We start from the raw sequence: 17,130 nt of genomic DNA, 5'->3' as shown, positions 1-17,130 counted from the left end.
CTGTATTTAAACCAATAAAACTACAAATCTGTACTCACTCCAGTAAAATTCTCCACTAAGTAAACAATACTGTCAATGGAACTCTTACTTTTACTTGCATGTGCTTATTCAGTCAAGTGGAAGATCTTGTATCTCAAGAAGAAATTACGGACTTTTGTACCATTAGAAGTATCCTTCTAAAACACTCCCACAAATGGTCAACACAGAGACAAAATAAACATACATGTCGCTTCATTCACTGTAAGCTGATCTACACATTATGCAGAACAAGGCAATAGATGGTGAATTCTGGATTCTGCCATTGCTGGTGAGAATGCTCCTCCCCCCCTTAAAACCCTAATATTCTAAGCCACTATATTAGGAAGAGATCTGCACTGACCTTTTCCTCTGAAATGTTATTATGAATTGCATCCGGGGTGTGTTGGACATATTCAGGGGTCATTTCGTAGAAAAAGAGTTGGAGATATTAGCATATCTCATTAGCATAACTGATTTGCATATGCCACGCCCCTTGACATCACCAGAAGTGTGTCATTAGCAAAACTGATTTGCATGTGTCACACCCCCTGACATCACCTATCCTGACTGTTTTGGACCCAATCCTGGCCATTCAGGGCCGAAATTGGGCCCAAAATGGCAAAAAGGGGCTGGAAATGGCTGAAAAGGGGCCCCAAATGGTCAGGATCGGGCCACTGCTGAGTGGGAGAGTGATCCACCACCCATCACAGGCCCGATCCGTGCCATTTTAGCTCCAATCCAGGCTGAAACAGGCCCAAAATGGCCAAGAGTCAGGTGGGCAGGGCCACCTGACATGTGACCTCTTTGGGGAACTGCCGGAACTGCGTTCCAGCGTGTTCCCCCTCGAAATGAGCCCTGGACATATTCAAAAATGAATTTCCTGCTTGTGATCAGAACTGCTCTAATTCAGAATTCCGCCGTCTCATTCTGTGTAATATGTAGAACAACTTGGTGACATTAGCCAACCCTTTTCAGGCTAAGTGATCTAGCCTGTTCCTCCTAATAATTTCTGTTGTATGACTGCAGTGCAAGTGCTTTCTAATTATTTTCTTATTTGCCTTCACAAGTAATTTGGTTAGTATTCCATTTTATTGATGGAGGACTGAGGCTGAGCACACACAAGGACACCCAATAAGTTCGCAATTAGTAGGGATTTACCGTAGCTCAAGTCCAGCTCTCTTTTCACCGGATTACTGCTGCTTTCAGTTCACACTTTTGGTTCTATTTCTTTATTATAACTTGAGAAGTTGAAAAATACACCGAATGGAAGCACAAAAGCAGCACAACCTTTATAAAAGAGCAGACTAAAACTTTACCATGTCTGGAGGTCTTGAAGTTGACTGGGTGGAAGCCTCCTGTCAGAGCTGCGGAAGAGTCTGTGATGTCAGTATCAAAGTCCCGGCAGCTGCGCCTGTATACAACCACTCCGACAGCCATCAAGATAACGATGAAAACAAAGATGGCAACCACCACACCAGCATATAAGGCCACGTCACTGGTAGCCTCCAGTACTGTGGGAGAGAGGACAAAGGAAAGAGAGGTTAAGAGGGAAAGTTGTTTCTGCTTACAATTTCTCAAGTCAGAAGGATCCAAATTAGGCCAAAATGAATGGCACAAAAAAAGAACCACTTCCTCTTTTTCTGTTAAGATTTGTTGGGGAGGCCATAATGAAACGGCAGATGAAGTTTCAATTAATGTCTTCAAGCTCAGTGGCTTCTCAGATTTCTTTCAAGACCAGCCTGGAAAAAGGTTCCAGAAAGACCTCAAGTTTTTGCTCCATAACATTAATTTCAAAATTAATAATCCTTTCCGTTCCAAGGTTCAAGCAGACAAATCTGCACAAATTGAATCCCGGTTCTGGGGGAGAATCTGGTAATGAAAGCCCTAGGTGTAATCCAGAAAAGGATAATGGTGTTTGGGACCCACTGAAATCAACATTCCAAATATGTGCCTGATTATCACTGGATTGTATTCAGATGTGTGACACCGACAGTATCTCTCTGAGCTAAAGCAGCCATCTCCACCTTCAAGGTATTAAAGTGGCTTCAGTTCAACACTTTCTCCCCTGAAGAATTACTCCCAAATATGGATTTTAAACTCCCTTGCTCCCTGATCTTCTCCCCTACCTTTTTCTCTTTCATTCTTTCTTGCTTTTTTTTCTGTACTATGTCCCAAGTCATAGGTTCATTCTTTCTGAAGGGGAACACAGGTCAGAACTGCGGACATTTTATATTGCAATTCTAGCCTGGATGCAGTCAACATTGTGGGTGGTTCTCTGGAAGTTTTTTCCAAAGAACCACCCACTGCAGGAATGATAAGTGAATTAACAAGCACTAAAGTCATCTCCCCAATCCCCCAAGCATACAGACTGTGCCGCTTTCTATAACAGTGGGAGGATTCCATAGAGATTGTCAAGCCAGATATGGGAACACCCATGTCTGGCTTTCATGATGAACTATTTACTGAAGAAATTTTTTCATCTGATTCCAAGGTGCAGATATGGCAAGAATACTGTTAAGTAGCTCAGGACAGGAGAGTATGTATGTGATTTATAACCCTGTAAGGGGATCCAGATTTTTCTCTGAAGTACATGTCTGTATAAAATTCACTTCAGCACTAATATTATTTATGAACCCATGTCATCAATATGCATGGCACTTTACAGCTTAAGCAAAAGTAGACAGGCTCTTGGCTCCAAGGAGCTTCCAATTTTAAAGTTTGACAGCATGGAGAGAGAGAAAAGGAAGGGGAAAGCTGAGAGAGAAAGGGGTAAGAAGACATTAATGTGGACAGAGAATAGGGCCTAAGGAGCAAAGGGGGGTGGGGGGCATTGAAAGGAGAGAAAAAACTGGCACTACGTGTGTGTGCTGGAGGAAGTTCTATGCATAAGGATTATCACTGGCACCCTGTCACAAGAAACATGTGTGACTGACTAGAACACACACTGATGTGGCAGAAAACCAAACTGCTATTGCTACAAAAAATATTACATGCCAGGGAGCTACAAATGATCAACAAGTTAATAATGGGTGAGAGGAAGAAAATGAAAACGAGAAGGGAAAAACAAGAAGACTTGTTTTGAAGGGAAAATAAAAACATCTCTGTCATTTTGAGATACGAACAAACTCCTGTTTTAGTTCCCACTGGAGTTATTTCATTGGACTCTGTAATGTCAAGAGTGACAGACACAGACAGACTATAGTACGGCAGTACATTAAAAAAACTGAACTGATACAATTTTTTTGCCCTTATTAATCACATCCGTAGTCAGAAATTGTGTATATTTATTAAATAAACAAGCCAAGGCAAAGCAGCAACAAAAATCTAAATGCAAATGTCCTAAAATCTCAACGTTATTTAATTTACTAAAACCATTTTTAAAAGTCAAATTTAAGTTCAAGAAAAAATGTTTGTTAATTAACTCAGTGGTAGAGAAGGCGGCATGGTCTAGCCTGATTTTGTCAGGTCTCATAAGCTAAGCAGGGTCAGCACTTGGATGGGAGACCACCAAGGAAGACGCTGCAGAAGAAGTAATGTGGTAAACCATGTCTGCTTCTCACTTGCCTGGAAAACACCAGTAGGGGTCAGTTGTGACTTCACAGCAATTTACACACATACAATTAACCCAGTGCCAGTTTGTACTTACTGGTCATCATTCAGGAGGGCAGGACCAGGGTTACTTTTCACCAAGCAATTTCATAGAGAACAACATACACATTTTCCTTTCTATCTTTGTAAATAAAAAGGCTACAGACTTTAAAAACAAACAGTAAACATGATGTTGAATTTATCACTGTGGGGGCCAGTTTTCTAGACATCTATCTTACTCTCATGGCTGGCTAAATTCTTTTATTATTAGAACCAGTACCAAACCTGAAACGAAGAATGCATCTTATCAACGGAATCTGAGCCTAGCTGAAATAGAACTTCTTTGAGCCCACCCACCGTTTTTTGCTTTGCCTTTTTTGCTAAGTCAAGAGGTTTAGCGGTGAATTTTACATTGCTTAAGCACTGGCTAAATCCCTTAAGGTTTGCTTCAGTGGCACTCACCGCCTCCAAGACTTCCAGAACTGCAAAGAGATACCCCTAGAGGTAACAGTCCTGCTTCATTTAACCACCAAGAAAGACCAAACACTCAAAACAGGGGAACAAAAACCAAACCTGTAACATAATTACAATGAAAGAAAATGGCTATGAAATGGAAACTTACGGTGACTTTTGGGTTCGCTTACAAATCTTTTATCTGTTAGGAGAAAACAAAGTTAAAAAACAAAGGTTGAAAAATGAGGATGGTGACAATGGTGGTGGTAATTAAAAGAAAACAAATGGCAGATCAACAGCCCTGGCAAACACAGGGAAAAAGAAATGGTGAAAATATAAGCATGATGGAACCATTCACGTAAAAGTCACATGCATGATCAAGCCACGTCCACTAGTAGGTGCCTAATCTTTTCAATCGACAGGAACTCTTTATCTCTACTAACATGTTGAAAAGTTAGAGATGGATAACCTGTGGCGGTTAGGGTTGGCAGTAGATGGTACACCACACTTGTAGGAGGACATGTGGATTGAGAGAGAGCAAATTCTTTGTAATTGTTATGAAAACTCTGCATTTCACTTATACTACTTCTGTGGCCCACTGGCCATATGCGTACCACTGGCTGAGAATCACTGCTTTGCACCTCAAAGACATCTGCACTAATGTATCTGCCCACATTGCCAGCAAAGCTGTATTATCCTAATGGTTTAGGATACTGTGTTGATGTGGCATCCCATTCTACAGACCAATATCAGGTTTGGTCAACTTGTGACCCACCAAGAGAAACCCTGGTAGTTAGCCACAGATGCCAGCTCACTGGGGGCTCTATAAATCTCTTTTTGCAGCTGGACTGGGCTTGCAGAACAATCTCGGTGTTTTCAAGCGGATCCCTGCTGGACTGCATTCAGGTTGCTAGATAATGCTGTGTTGGCTGGTGGCAGAGTGAAGCTGTGGGAGCACACAAGCCAGTGATGTTTCTCTGCTACTTGCCAGTTATAACTGTGCAAGGAAGTGCTCTTTATGCTGTCTCTTGTGATTTGTCATGGTCTCTGCTTTCTACTCCACTTCAGTGTTTTGTTTGCTGAGCATAAATGCAACTTTGGTCAGTGGAGAGGTACGCTTGGCTCTAACTTGACTGGACAGAATGCTGGAACTGCCCCATTTCTCAACCACCCTGCTCCTTCATTACTGGAGCCTTTTAAATATTATTTTCACCATTGTACCTGTGTACCCATTCACCACAGTTGGCTGACCAGCTCCTTCTACAAATTTCCTTTTAGAGAAGAACCTAACCATCTTTCATGATCCTGTCTCAAGGTCCCATCCTTTTTATAGCCAGTTAATGTATTATACAGCTGCAGGGCTGCTGAGGTGCAGTTGAGCACAATCGGCATCATTTTAGGAAAATAAAAAACAAAATGCAAATCTGCAATTCTAGGAAAAAGAAGAATGTATGAATGCAACATATATGAGAGAGAACCATTCCTAAGGTTAATGCTAGTACAGTGCAGGACAAAATGGAACTAAAACATGACGAAGAGTGCTGGACATATTCCAAATATCTGTGGCCATTCAGCTTAAAGAAAAATAAGATTCTCTCACCCTGCTTTCTCATGATGGAAAAATGTCTTAATATTCTTGAGACTTTTCAACCTAACATTGCTTTTAATGGAAGCTTTATTTTATGTCCTCAGTACAAGGCCAAGGGGCTTTTCTGACATTAGGCTGCCAGGAAAGCCAGCGTTCTTAGCTTGTTGCCTGAGGATTTCTCTGAGGGCAGGCTGCACAGAGGTGGCCAAGGGAACACAGAGGTGGCCAAGGGAATATAAGAGGCAACAAGCGTCCAATCTCTTTCATTCTACCTCTTTCCCCTTTCATAGATTTGAACCCACCCCCAGGAGTCACTGGTTTAGAAACAGAAAAGGCAAGGGTAGACCGGTCCTTTTACTTACTGGGCAGTTCCTGGTGTGCTGCTGCCCTGAAGGGCCACTGGGGCCAGAAGCAAACGAAGCCAAGTGGCTCCTGCAGAACAGCCAGTGCCAGCTGCAGGGGCTGCTCGATTCATACCCAGGCCAAGGCAACAAAGGGCTATGGCTAACAGGGTTACTTGGCTATGTGGCTCAGCTTGCCCCAGCATTATTTTAATGTCCCAGTCCGCTTTCGCTAAAAGCACTAGGAAATAATGTTCGGTTCAACCAGAGGCAACTTTAATCTGGCTAACTACTCATCTTCAAGCCACACAACAAGAGCCTCTTTCCAGGCCACCATGCCTTTTGAATTTAATCCTGGAGTGCTGCCTAGATACCTTCCCTTGGGAGAAGGGAACAAGCTGACTGGGTGGCATGTTGTAATTATACAGCCCCTCAAAGGCGCAAACAAAAAAAGATTAATATAGAGAGCTAGAAGCATCTAGTTCATGTTAATTTTCCCCCCAAACCTTCCTCTCAATCCCTGTTGATGGACAGGACTGGCTCCAGCACCGCCTCTCCTGAGAATTAACCAATGAGAGTGGGCAGAATGCTGAGTCAGGGACAGTTAAGTGTCCATTGGAGAGAGTGATTGGAGAGAGAAGGGTCTGAGAAGCTGCTAAGGGAGGCAGCAGAAAGATAACTGACTGTAAATCTGTTCTGATATGTTGTACCCTCCCCTGTTTAACCACAATTTATTGATGAGTTTTAAAGTCATTCACTCCAGTGTTCTATCTTGTAAATAAAATTTCTTTTTTGGTTTTGTTTTAACCCTGGCTGGCTTGAAGTTGTTGGCTGAGGGAAATTATCACACACACAGACCTCAAACACTCCGGTCATATTAAATGAGCCAAGTTTAATCTAAATGGTGGTAGCGTATATAGGGAAAATATCCTCTATGTTCTCTTTCCCCACTAGTTTTGGGCAGCTGCTGTGTGAGGGAAAGTTAATAGAGGGAACGGGCTGCCTGCCTGGTACAGCCTCTGGGAGAGGAAAGGGGACCCTGTGAGGATTTGGGTCAGGGCTCTGTGCCTGCTAAATTGGAGGCTAGAAGGTGGCATGTGGTGTCTGCCCTTCACTGCCTTGGGGAAGCTCTCAAAACTGTGAAGGGAGGTTTAGGGTGGTGGCGGTGTGGAAAAAACGGATCAACACCCCCCCCCCCCTCTAAGTCCCTCACACAAGAGGAGAGGTGATGGCAGGGAGAAGTACACGAAACAACCCTTTCTGTCCTCTCCCAAATATGATAATCTGAGACCCTTTACATCTTGCTGTGCTGTTGCTTGATTTCCTTCTCAGCTTCCCCCCTCCCACACTTTTTTCCTGTTAAGTTTTAACAGCCAGCAGCAGGCTGGCACAGTCTGCTCAATTCTGCCTGCAAACCGTACTTGACCTTGACTGTCATAAAGCCTTAGCTTCCCCCAGCAAAGAGCCTCTCTAGGGCCAGCAGCTATTGATGGGCAAGATGCTTTTTTCTATGCAGGACAGCCTCCTCTTCCTCTGTGTGCCAACATGGATCAACCTGGCGAGTTCCTTTAAATGACATATAAGACAAACACTCAAGACAGGAGCAGGGGCACAAAGTGAGATTACATTACGCTGCATTGGGGCAGGATGGGATTCAGGCAAAAGAAACAGCCAGGAAGATTCCAGGATAGAAAGCAACACCAAAACAGCAGGTGGCAGCACTGATACGATATAGAAAGCTAGGAGAGGAGAGTCAGGTTCCTTCAAAAGCAAGATGCAATAAAGTTTGCCTTTCTGTTTATTTAATCAGTTGCTTGGCATTTGCAAAAGATAGCAGTAATACACCAATTCACCTGTTCTGTTCAGTCTTGCCTATCTGTAGAGAAGAAAAATTAAGTGCCGTGTCAATGTGGAACAGTTATTAGTGTTTAATTGGAATTGGGGAGACCTGGGTGCATTGGACTAGTCGTTCTGCGATGTTATAGAATGCGCAGAGATGTGCAACTGGCATAAACTGAAGATGTCAGTAATGGAATGATGACGAACCACATGCTGAAAAAAATTCATTTGAGCCAAAAGATAGGAAAGACTTTATGCTGTTGGGGGGGGGGAGGATACAGGCAACTGTCTCCAGGCTGTGGAACAATCCACCCGATGTACGTTGTGGGGAGAGTGACTGAATTTCAGAAACTGATTTGAATTAACCCACCAAATACTGGGCTGTGGATGTTTTGTTCCTGAACCCTCAATCTGTTTCACCTGGAAAGCAACAGAGAGACAGACAAAGGCCCTAGTGGCAAAAAGACTGGGGGGGGGGGATGAAGGTTTAAAAGGTCACAAGTGCAGAAGACCATCCAGCAACAGCACTGAGATTTATATTCCCAGGAAGTTCTGCAAGTCCCTGTCACTCTCACCAACATCATAGAAAAGAGGCAGATTCTCAGAAAGCAGGGCTGTGGGTAGGATTCTATTCCCCTGTGGGGACAGGGGATTCCTTGCCTCTAGCCCCTGCCCCCCCCCTGGTCTCCTGGTGGGGGGAAGGAACCTGGGGGGAGGCACTTCTGCATTGCATTGGAGCACATGTGTACTTTGTATGAGGGTAAGGACCTGGTGCCTCCCCTTCCCCAATGCCTGGTTCGGCCCCTGGAGGACCTGGTTGTGGGTGAGCCTTCGGCTGGCGGGCAGGTTCAGAATAGAATCGTTCCGAAGCGCTGCTGCACCCTAGAAAGAACATCTTTCTGCAGCGGGATTGACCATTTGGTTCTGAAGTAAGGGCTCATCACATGGCAGAGTCTGGCTGCAGATTTAACCCCCTACCCATCTCCTGTGTGAGAAGGAGAAAGAATGGAGCATTCCTTAGCGAGTCCTGCGCCTTAAGAGAGATGCAGGGAAGGAGCCATGTAGCGCACAACTTCTAAACCACGATGTGACATGGTTTCTTAATTTGAAAGCCCTACTTCTGAATCTCATGTGTGGGAAGGGGGGGGGCGCACCGTGCTGAAACAAAAGCTCTTCACATGGGTTCAAAGATGCTATCTTGCTTATTAGTGTTTTGCTCTCGGGTTCAGCCTTGGGACTGAAAATAAAAACTTCTGCAGCAACGGAACCTGGATCAAACTACCAAACAGGGGCTCATGCGAAGCATATCATGCTCCATTGGAACAGCACTAAAGGCAGTGGCCATTTCCCCAGAAGCTCCCACACAGTATCAGTATTCACTGGATTTCCCACTTTTCCAGTATTCACTGGAATCCCACACATGAAAGAAAAGCAGTTTAAATTTCAATAGAATATGAGACTTTTCTCATTTCAACACATTTTAACGTACATAGCCCATGTCCTTCATTCTCATACACAGATGACACACTCTTTTAGTGACACCATTCCAATCTCGGTGGGGAGAGAAAGCACCCCACCATCAGACCCTTTGAATGACAGTGTGGAACAGTTCAGGAATAGCTTTGGCTCTTTCTGAACCCTGCAGTTGTGTTCAAATTAAGAACCAGGCCTGGGAAATAAATGCTGATGTTTTATCCACTGTCTCCACATATTTCCAAAATGGTTCTCTTGAATCTTTCCTAATACTAAAGAAGTGCTCAAGAGATCATGCAGAACAGGTGAGTGATTCTTGCCTAGCGAAGAACCTATATATCTTTTAATTAACACAAACCTGGGTATTGTTCTGTCAGCTGTCTTTCAAGTCAACTATTTATCAAGTAGGCATATTGTTGGAACTCATAAAAGACTCACTACAACATCTACAGTTTGATCCTAAGCTTGCTGCTTTAGAAGTAACTCCCGCTGAGTTCAACGGGACGCTCTCAAGCCTGTGTGTGTAAGATGGCAGCCTCAGTTTGTGCTTCTGCCAGACAGGAAAAAAGCACTCCCTCCAAATGCCAATGCTAATGAAAGTCAGAGATATGCACCGTTTCACACATTACAGAGAGGCAAACATTACAGGTCTGCCACTGAGGATAGACTCAGCAAGGAACTGCAGCCAATCACAGCTCTCAAAAAATTGTACCCGTGTGATCTGGATGTCCATAAACATGTGTTTGCCCTTACAGACGGCAGCATCTGAGCTGTACACCCAAAGAACCTGGTATGTTGAAGTAATCACAGCAGGTCTTTAGGCTGATACTTAACTTGGACAGGAGCTAAGAGCTGAAGCTGCACCTCTGTTACAGATAGACTAATAATAGGAGGTTTCTGCCAGATCAATTCCCACCAGAGTTCCTGCAGAAAATGCCTTTTACAGCAAGGTGTCTTGCAGAAAACAACTTTAAGTGTTGACTTTGTGGACACCCCTCCCCTTTCCCTCTTTCCTTTTTTGCCCTGGAACATTAACTCACTTTGCATACAAAGCCCATCGGTGCAGTTTTTGGAATCAAGAAGCATGCCGCTACAGTCTTTGCCTCCGTTTTTGGGAGAGGGGGCTGCACACTCTCGACTCCTCCAGTGGGTGCACTCCGTGCTGCAGGCTGACCACTTGCTCCATTCGGTCCATGCTCCATCTACTGCAAAAGGGCAATCCAACACAAAAAGAGGCAACCAGTTAGAGATCAACCAGCAGAAGGGGCAGACGGAGATGGGAGGGTGGAATGCTGTCAAAATACTAAGTGTTCAAAGGAGCAGAGAGCAGGAGTGCCTTTCTCCCGATGACCTCGTGGCACTTCTGAACCAGACAAACAAATAAAATGATAAAATGATTGTCTGTTAGGGATAGCCCGAAGTATACCTACATATGTATGTGTCGTCAAGTCACAGCTGGCTTTTGGTGACCCAAACAAGTTGCTTTTAAGGCAAGTGAGAAGCTGAGGTGGTTTTGCCAGTGCCTTCCTCTGCAGAGTCTTCCTTGGTGGTCACCCATCCAAGTACCAACCCTGCTTAGCTTCCAGGATCTGACAAGATCGGGCTATACCATGCTGCCTTCCCTTCCACCCAAAGGATAATGGCTGCTTTATTTCAAAATTCCAGAACTTCCACACAAAAGAGAGCATAAAATCTGAATGTAAATTTCCAGGGTCATTTTTCTTCGGACAAAGATTCAGGAAAAAAAATCCAGGAATATTTCTTACATATAAGAGATTGTTTGATGGTTATATTTTATGTACAAAATAAAAGTAGTACGCACTTAAGTATAAACTATACACATTCTAGTGCATAAATTATTTTGTTTACGTTACATCTGTTCTGAAAGAAGAACAGCATACTCAAAACATGTCAAATAGCTTATCATTTTTATTCAAACTCTATTTTCCCACTTTTGTCTTTTTACCTGTTTCTTGGCTCATCGTGTCAGTTGTGTGTGACCCTTCTGGGATCAATTTCATTACACCTCATACACACATGCTGTGCAGCTGTGACTGACTGAAACTTCCCACCCCATGTGCAGACAGCGTACATGTGGGTCTTGTATCATATGTATTACATGTATTTAAATATTTCTATTCTCCTTTCTTTGCCCATAGTAAACTGAAGGTGGTTGTGGTTGTGTAGTACAAGATGTGTAGTGTGTTCTGATGCAGAAATTTTTGTCAGGCCATACATATATATATATATATATATATATATATATATATATATATATATATATATATATATATATATATATATATATATATATATATGTTCTCTCTCTCTCTCTCTCTCTCTCTCTATACATATATATATACATATATATATATATGTATATATACATATATACATATATACATATATATATATATATATATATATATGTTCTCTCCTTAAACCTCAACAACAGCCCTGTAATGCCCTATATATATATATATATATATATATATATATATATATATATATATATATATATATATATATATATATATATATATATATATATATATATATATATATATATATATATATATATGTTCTCTCCTTAAACCTCAACAACAGCCCTGTAATGTAGGTTGCTATGCCTATCCTGATATTGCAAATATGAGGTTGAGGTGAGAAAGTGTGGCTTGCCTAGACCACCTACTGAGTGGCTGAGGTAAGATTTGAACCAGGAACTTCCCAGCTCACACTCTTCGCCTCTATACTATCCCACTTCTCACCATTTAAATGAATTTTTTTCTTGCAACATTATCTCCATTAATTTGAGAATATATGAAATTCAAAACAAATACAAAATGGAAGTGGCTGGAATATTAAACGTATTACAAACCTTGGTTTGTCTCAGTCCCGCCTCCCATCATTATGAGTATGAAATTCTCTTTGAAGTCTTAAAAGAATAACTGGACATACTAAATTTTACTGAAATCTAACCAGCACCCCCACCGCCCATTAACTTTCTTACTATATCTTTTATGGATATTGTGTGTCTAAGTGATGTGATCCACCCTGAGCCTGCTTCTGGGGAGGGCGGAATAGAAGTTTAATAAACTAAAAATAAATAAACAAACAAATAAAATGTATTATTTATCCTATTTTGCTCCTCCAGGCTACAAGTATTAAAAGATTGTTATGTTCCCTAGTTCTTTCTAAGAATACAACTGGGATATTGTTTGTTCTTCCTCTAAATTATGTATATTCCTCTTGGATTGCTATTCAACTGAATTCTCTTTGTAGATTAAATCTTGCATAAACCAGAATGTGGGATGTTTCTTCCCGATAGGTCCATTATATTGTGGCAGTCCTAACACGGAAAAAGGTGCTGTGGTTACAGCAATATTTTGGGAACCTGGAAACTTGGTTTCTAAACCAGGAGTTCCCCCATGGTTTGATGCTGTTTCTTGGCCGTGTCAGATATTCTGATATTCTGGATTAGATACAGTTCTAACCCAACAGATGAAGGCATGACATACTATAGTGCTTCCTGTTTAACTAAATAATGTTAGTCTCTCTCTCTCATTGATAATGTGTTCTCCAGCTTGCTCCAGATAACCTTGGGGGTGGGGGGATAAAACAGAACTGAGTAGTAACAGGATCAGCCTGTATGCTCCAGCTGATTTGCTGTAAGGGTCTGAAATCTAACTTTGCCATATTAGGCCTGGAAAAAGAAGAAGATTGGAGCCTACCTAAGGGTAGCAGATGGCTCAGATGGGTAAGCTCAAGTCTGGGAGAAGGACAGTTAAAAAAAGAGAGTGAGGAGCCTGAGCAGATGTTATCCTTTCAGGTGTCCCAAGAAGGTGCCTAGAGATAGACACAATTCACAACAGCAGGTTTCCATGGGTTAATCAGCACCACAGAAAGGACACAAAAGGGCAGACTGACATGCATGGCCTGAATGAGGGTCAATGAAAAATCTTGGGCCTCATTGAGAAAATGCCTGTGTCTCTTTGGAGAGGTTTTTCTCCAGTGTCAAGGATGCCAAACCCAATGGAATTCCATGATAGCAAACCCCAACCCTTGCATGAAACCACAATGCTCTGTCTACTCGTATTCACAGTTTAAATTCCAGAGCTAGTTCTGCTTCCTCAGAGTAGAAAGGAGGCTTCTTCAAAGTGTGTTTGCCACCTCTCAGCATTCTCCTATCACACTGCATTATGAGCTTCCTCAATAAACTCTTTGGGACTGCTGAACTGGAACATCTCTGTGGTGGTGAAATGCACATAGCATTTGTGTCCATGACCTCAACGGTCACTTACCTGGGCACATAGTGGTGCAGGTAATCTTGTGGAAGGACTGCCCATCACAGACGGAACCACCATTGAGAGGCGCTGGATTGGTGCAGGTTCTGGTGCGCTTCTGCCAGCCACGGCCACAGCGATTGCTACACAGGGACCATTCTGACCATGTAGACCAGCCACCATTCACTGTGGGTAGGGAAGACGATGGAAACATGTATTTCAATTTTAAAATCCAAGGAAAAGTTGGTGAGTGATAAGAGTACACTCAGACCAACCTATTGTCTCTGACTACCTCTAAGAAGTCACCAGTGGCCAGGTTTTTTTTGTTACAGCTCCTCATATGGGACATGCTTAAAACATGTCATGGTGGCGTCACCATGCTCACATGGTAAGGATTTCCACTAGTTGTGCCAGAACTGCGAATTCCTGGTAGATGTTGGGCCCTGGTTTGGAGACTTCAGAACAATCCATGAGGCGAGCAGCTGACGAACACAGCCTAATCCATCCTTGTGGACTTATTTCCATTACTTTTAATAAGGTCGCTGTAACAGAAGAACAGGCTCCCACCTACACAGAAACAAGTTACAGGGAAACCTAGTTTTCATGGAACTGACAGTATATAATCACAAAAAAATTAAGTAAAAACCTGTTCTTGCTGTAGTGGTCCTATGCAGAGGGAGTGAGATTAGGACAAGGATGAAACCAGGAGATGGAGATGCAATTAAGGGAGGTGAGTGGAAAGGCAGGAGCAGCCAATGAGGATGTCCTCCTCACAGATTCTGCAGAAAAAACTCAGGCCTACACTTGAAAGAAAGGGACTTTGGGAGGGATTCTGCAATCTTAGGCATATTTAACAAGGGAATAAATTGCACTAAGTGGGCCTTACTTCTAGGTCAACACACACAGGATCAGGTGGTTGTTTGCATTTTAAAAGGCTGTTTTCAATAGTACGTATCGCATTAATCAACTATTTAATTTAAAATAATAAGTATGTGTTCCATGTCTTCTCTGGGAAAGCGCCACAAAATAAACCCCGAGAACCTGACAATTAAAAATTTAGTACCATAGACAATGACGGTGGCTGTGGTGCTCCGCCGTTTGGCCACAATATTCTTAGCCACACAGGTGTAGTTGGCAGTGTCTGAAAGCCGGGCCTGCTTGATGATGAGGTTGTGGTCGATGGTTATGAGGAAGTTGGTGTCCTGGGAAGTGTCAATCACATCCTCATTTCTCAGCCACTCCACCTGAATAGAGAAAAACAGGGAGAAGAGGAAAGCAGTGGGGAGGGGAGAGCGGGCAGAAGAGTTGGGACACACGGGTAGGAAAACAAGGTAAGAGGTACAGAATACTATCATTGTGAGAAATTATAAAGGGGATATTAGTATTGTTGTCTTGTCTGTTAATAGACATTTTCTCTCTATGTGCATGTACGCACATGTTCATGCGTGTACACACAATCTGCATGTAGTACAAGAAGTTTGATACCTACAAATGGATTAATTTTAAAGTTTTTTAAAAAGCCAAACATTCTTCCAGAAATCACAGGAATTTGTCATTTGGTGCTGAGAACTCTGTTGGCAAAACACAGCACGCGTGAGGATGGCACGTGTGCATTTGCCTACCCCATATAGCAGAAAGCCCCAACGGGTAGTGCTAGCTGTAGACTCGGCATATAGCCAGAGCAGCCAAAACCCAAGAGGTATATGGCTTATGCTAAGTACACACAATTTTCTGGCATGGAAGCAATATCTAAGTAGAAACAAGCCTTATCTCCAAAGTATCCTAAATTTTGAAGCCGTCAATACAGTTGGTAATAAAAATTCATCTAGTTGTCACCCTGGAAGGTCCTAGTAGCATAACACACCTGGACTTTGCTCTTTGTTCAAGAAAAGGCCAGACTTTCTTACCCATAACCTTTCTATTTTTAAATTAGTTCCCATCTGCCATACCAGCTGGATCTAGAATGGCCCATTATTGTTTGCTAGCAAAACAACATGCCCAAGGACCTGACAAGATAATGCATTTATCTGTATCCTGTCCTGGCTTCCTTCAAGGGGCTTAGAACAACTGTGTTTTACCCTGACAATGACCCCGAGGAGTACGGTATGCTCAGAAAGAGCAGCACCTAAGGTCACTCAAGAAGGTCGGCATCAGGCTTGAGCTATACATACAGCAGAGTGAAATGATACAATGGACCACACCTCTTCAGGCTGCAGGTGGAAGAAACAGCATTCTCGAATGCTCCATTTAAAAAACAAACTACCTGCAAGTAGAAAACTAGCACAGCAAGGGATGGCTAGAACATTGCTCTCTGATGTACTAGGGTTTTTTAGTTTTGAGTTTTTTAAATTTTAAAATATTTATTTACTTCATTTATACCTCACCTTTCTCCTCAACGGGGACCCAAAGTGGCTTACATCATTCTCCTGTGCTCCATTTCATCCTCACAACAATCCTGGGAGGTAGGTTAGGCTGGGAATCTGACTGGCCCAAAGTCACCAAGCAAGTTTCTATGGCAGAGCAAGGATTTGAACCTGGGTCTCCCAGATCCTAGTCCAACATTCTAACCACTACACAACACCAGGGAACATTAAAAAATGGTATTATACTGCAGACGCTGTCATACCCAACAAGACCCTGAGTAAGGTTTGTTTGTGCTCTGATGCTCTGTGTATAATTCAAGGCTGAAACTATTTCTTGACTGTAAGGTGAATGTATGCAAGGGAGGGGCTGTCTCTACTGTTCTCTGTATGTTCTCCTACACTCCGCTTGCCTGAGCCTGGGAAGAGGCACTTGCACAACACCCACAACCTTGAGACTTTTCCTACATCGGCTCTGCTTTCTCCCACTTAGATGCTTCCTCTTGAACTTAGCTGACCGTTACCTCAAGGGGGCGGGGTGGGAATTGGGAATTCACCCGCGCTTAGAATCCTATATATGCTTTATGCCTGTAGAGAAACACCATTCCTGTCAAAGATGGAGTAAGAGCTGAAACTGGTAGCTTATCAATAAAGTTCTTTAACTCATGCAGTGAAGTCTTTTGAGAGTTACCTGGCAGATCCTCACAGGAGCCTGAAGTAGTAAAATCTATTCTACAGCTTCCTTCTGCACCACAGATGGACCAGGCCTGCTTGCTCGAGGCAGAAGGCAGCTGCCACTCCCCTGGGCCCAACTGCCCACCTGCCTCGACCTGCCATTAACCTGCAGTCTCCAAGGCTTTTATCCTAAGCCTTGCTTTCATCTGCACTACACCCTTTTCTCTTTCAGGAGAAAATCTTCTGCTGCAGAATGCATTATTGTGGCAGGAGGCACTTCCTCTCACGCAGGACCAATGCCCTTCCGTGAGTCAAAAAGCAGCAAGCACCAGATGAATGCGCTCTGCAGCACGATGGCCATTTTCACACATCTTTAACACTACGCAAAGCTCACAGAATGAGGGCATCTTCATGGCGCAATTTCTGATGTCATCACACCACAAAAACGGAATCGTGACGGGGTGACGTCAGAAATCGCGCCATGAAGACGCCCTCATCCTGTGAGTTTTGTG

The 17,130-nt window shown here is 43.0% G+C and overlaps 1 protein-coding gene across 1 annotated transcript in view; it reads right to left on the bottom strand.

Annotated features, from left to right (window-relative positions):
• The window catches only part of UNC5B (unc-5 netrin receptor B), a 206,557-nt gene that overhangs the window by 15,962 nt on the left and 173,465 nt on the right, over positions 1-17,130 (bottom strand). Inside the window, exons 5-9 of the mRNA XM_054983049.1 lie at positions 14,647-14,827; positions 13,602-13,769; positions 10,341-10,505; positions 4,229-4,261; positions 1,335-1,529 (exon numbers count right to left, since the gene is read on the bottom strand). Coding sequence (XP_054839024.1) covers positions 1,335-1,529; positions 4,229-4,261; positions 10,341-10,505; positions 13,602-13,769; positions 14,647-14,827 — 742 coding nt within the window. The remainder of the gene's footprint in view (positions 1-1,334; positions 1,530-4,228; positions 4,262-10,340; positions 10,506-13,601; positions 13,770-14,646; positions 14,828-17,130) is intronic.

The sequence above is a fragment of the Eublepharis macularius genome, chromosome 6 (assembly GCF_028583425.1).
Source record: "Eublepharis macularius isolate TG4126 chromosome 6, MPM_Emac_v1.0, whole genome shotgun sequence".
Taxonomy (NCBI): domain Eukaryota; kingdom Metazoa; phylum Chordata; class Lepidosauria; order Squamata; family Eublepharidae; genus Eublepharis; species Eublepharis macularius.
This window is presented reverse-complemented; position numbering and strand designations above follow the sequence as displayed.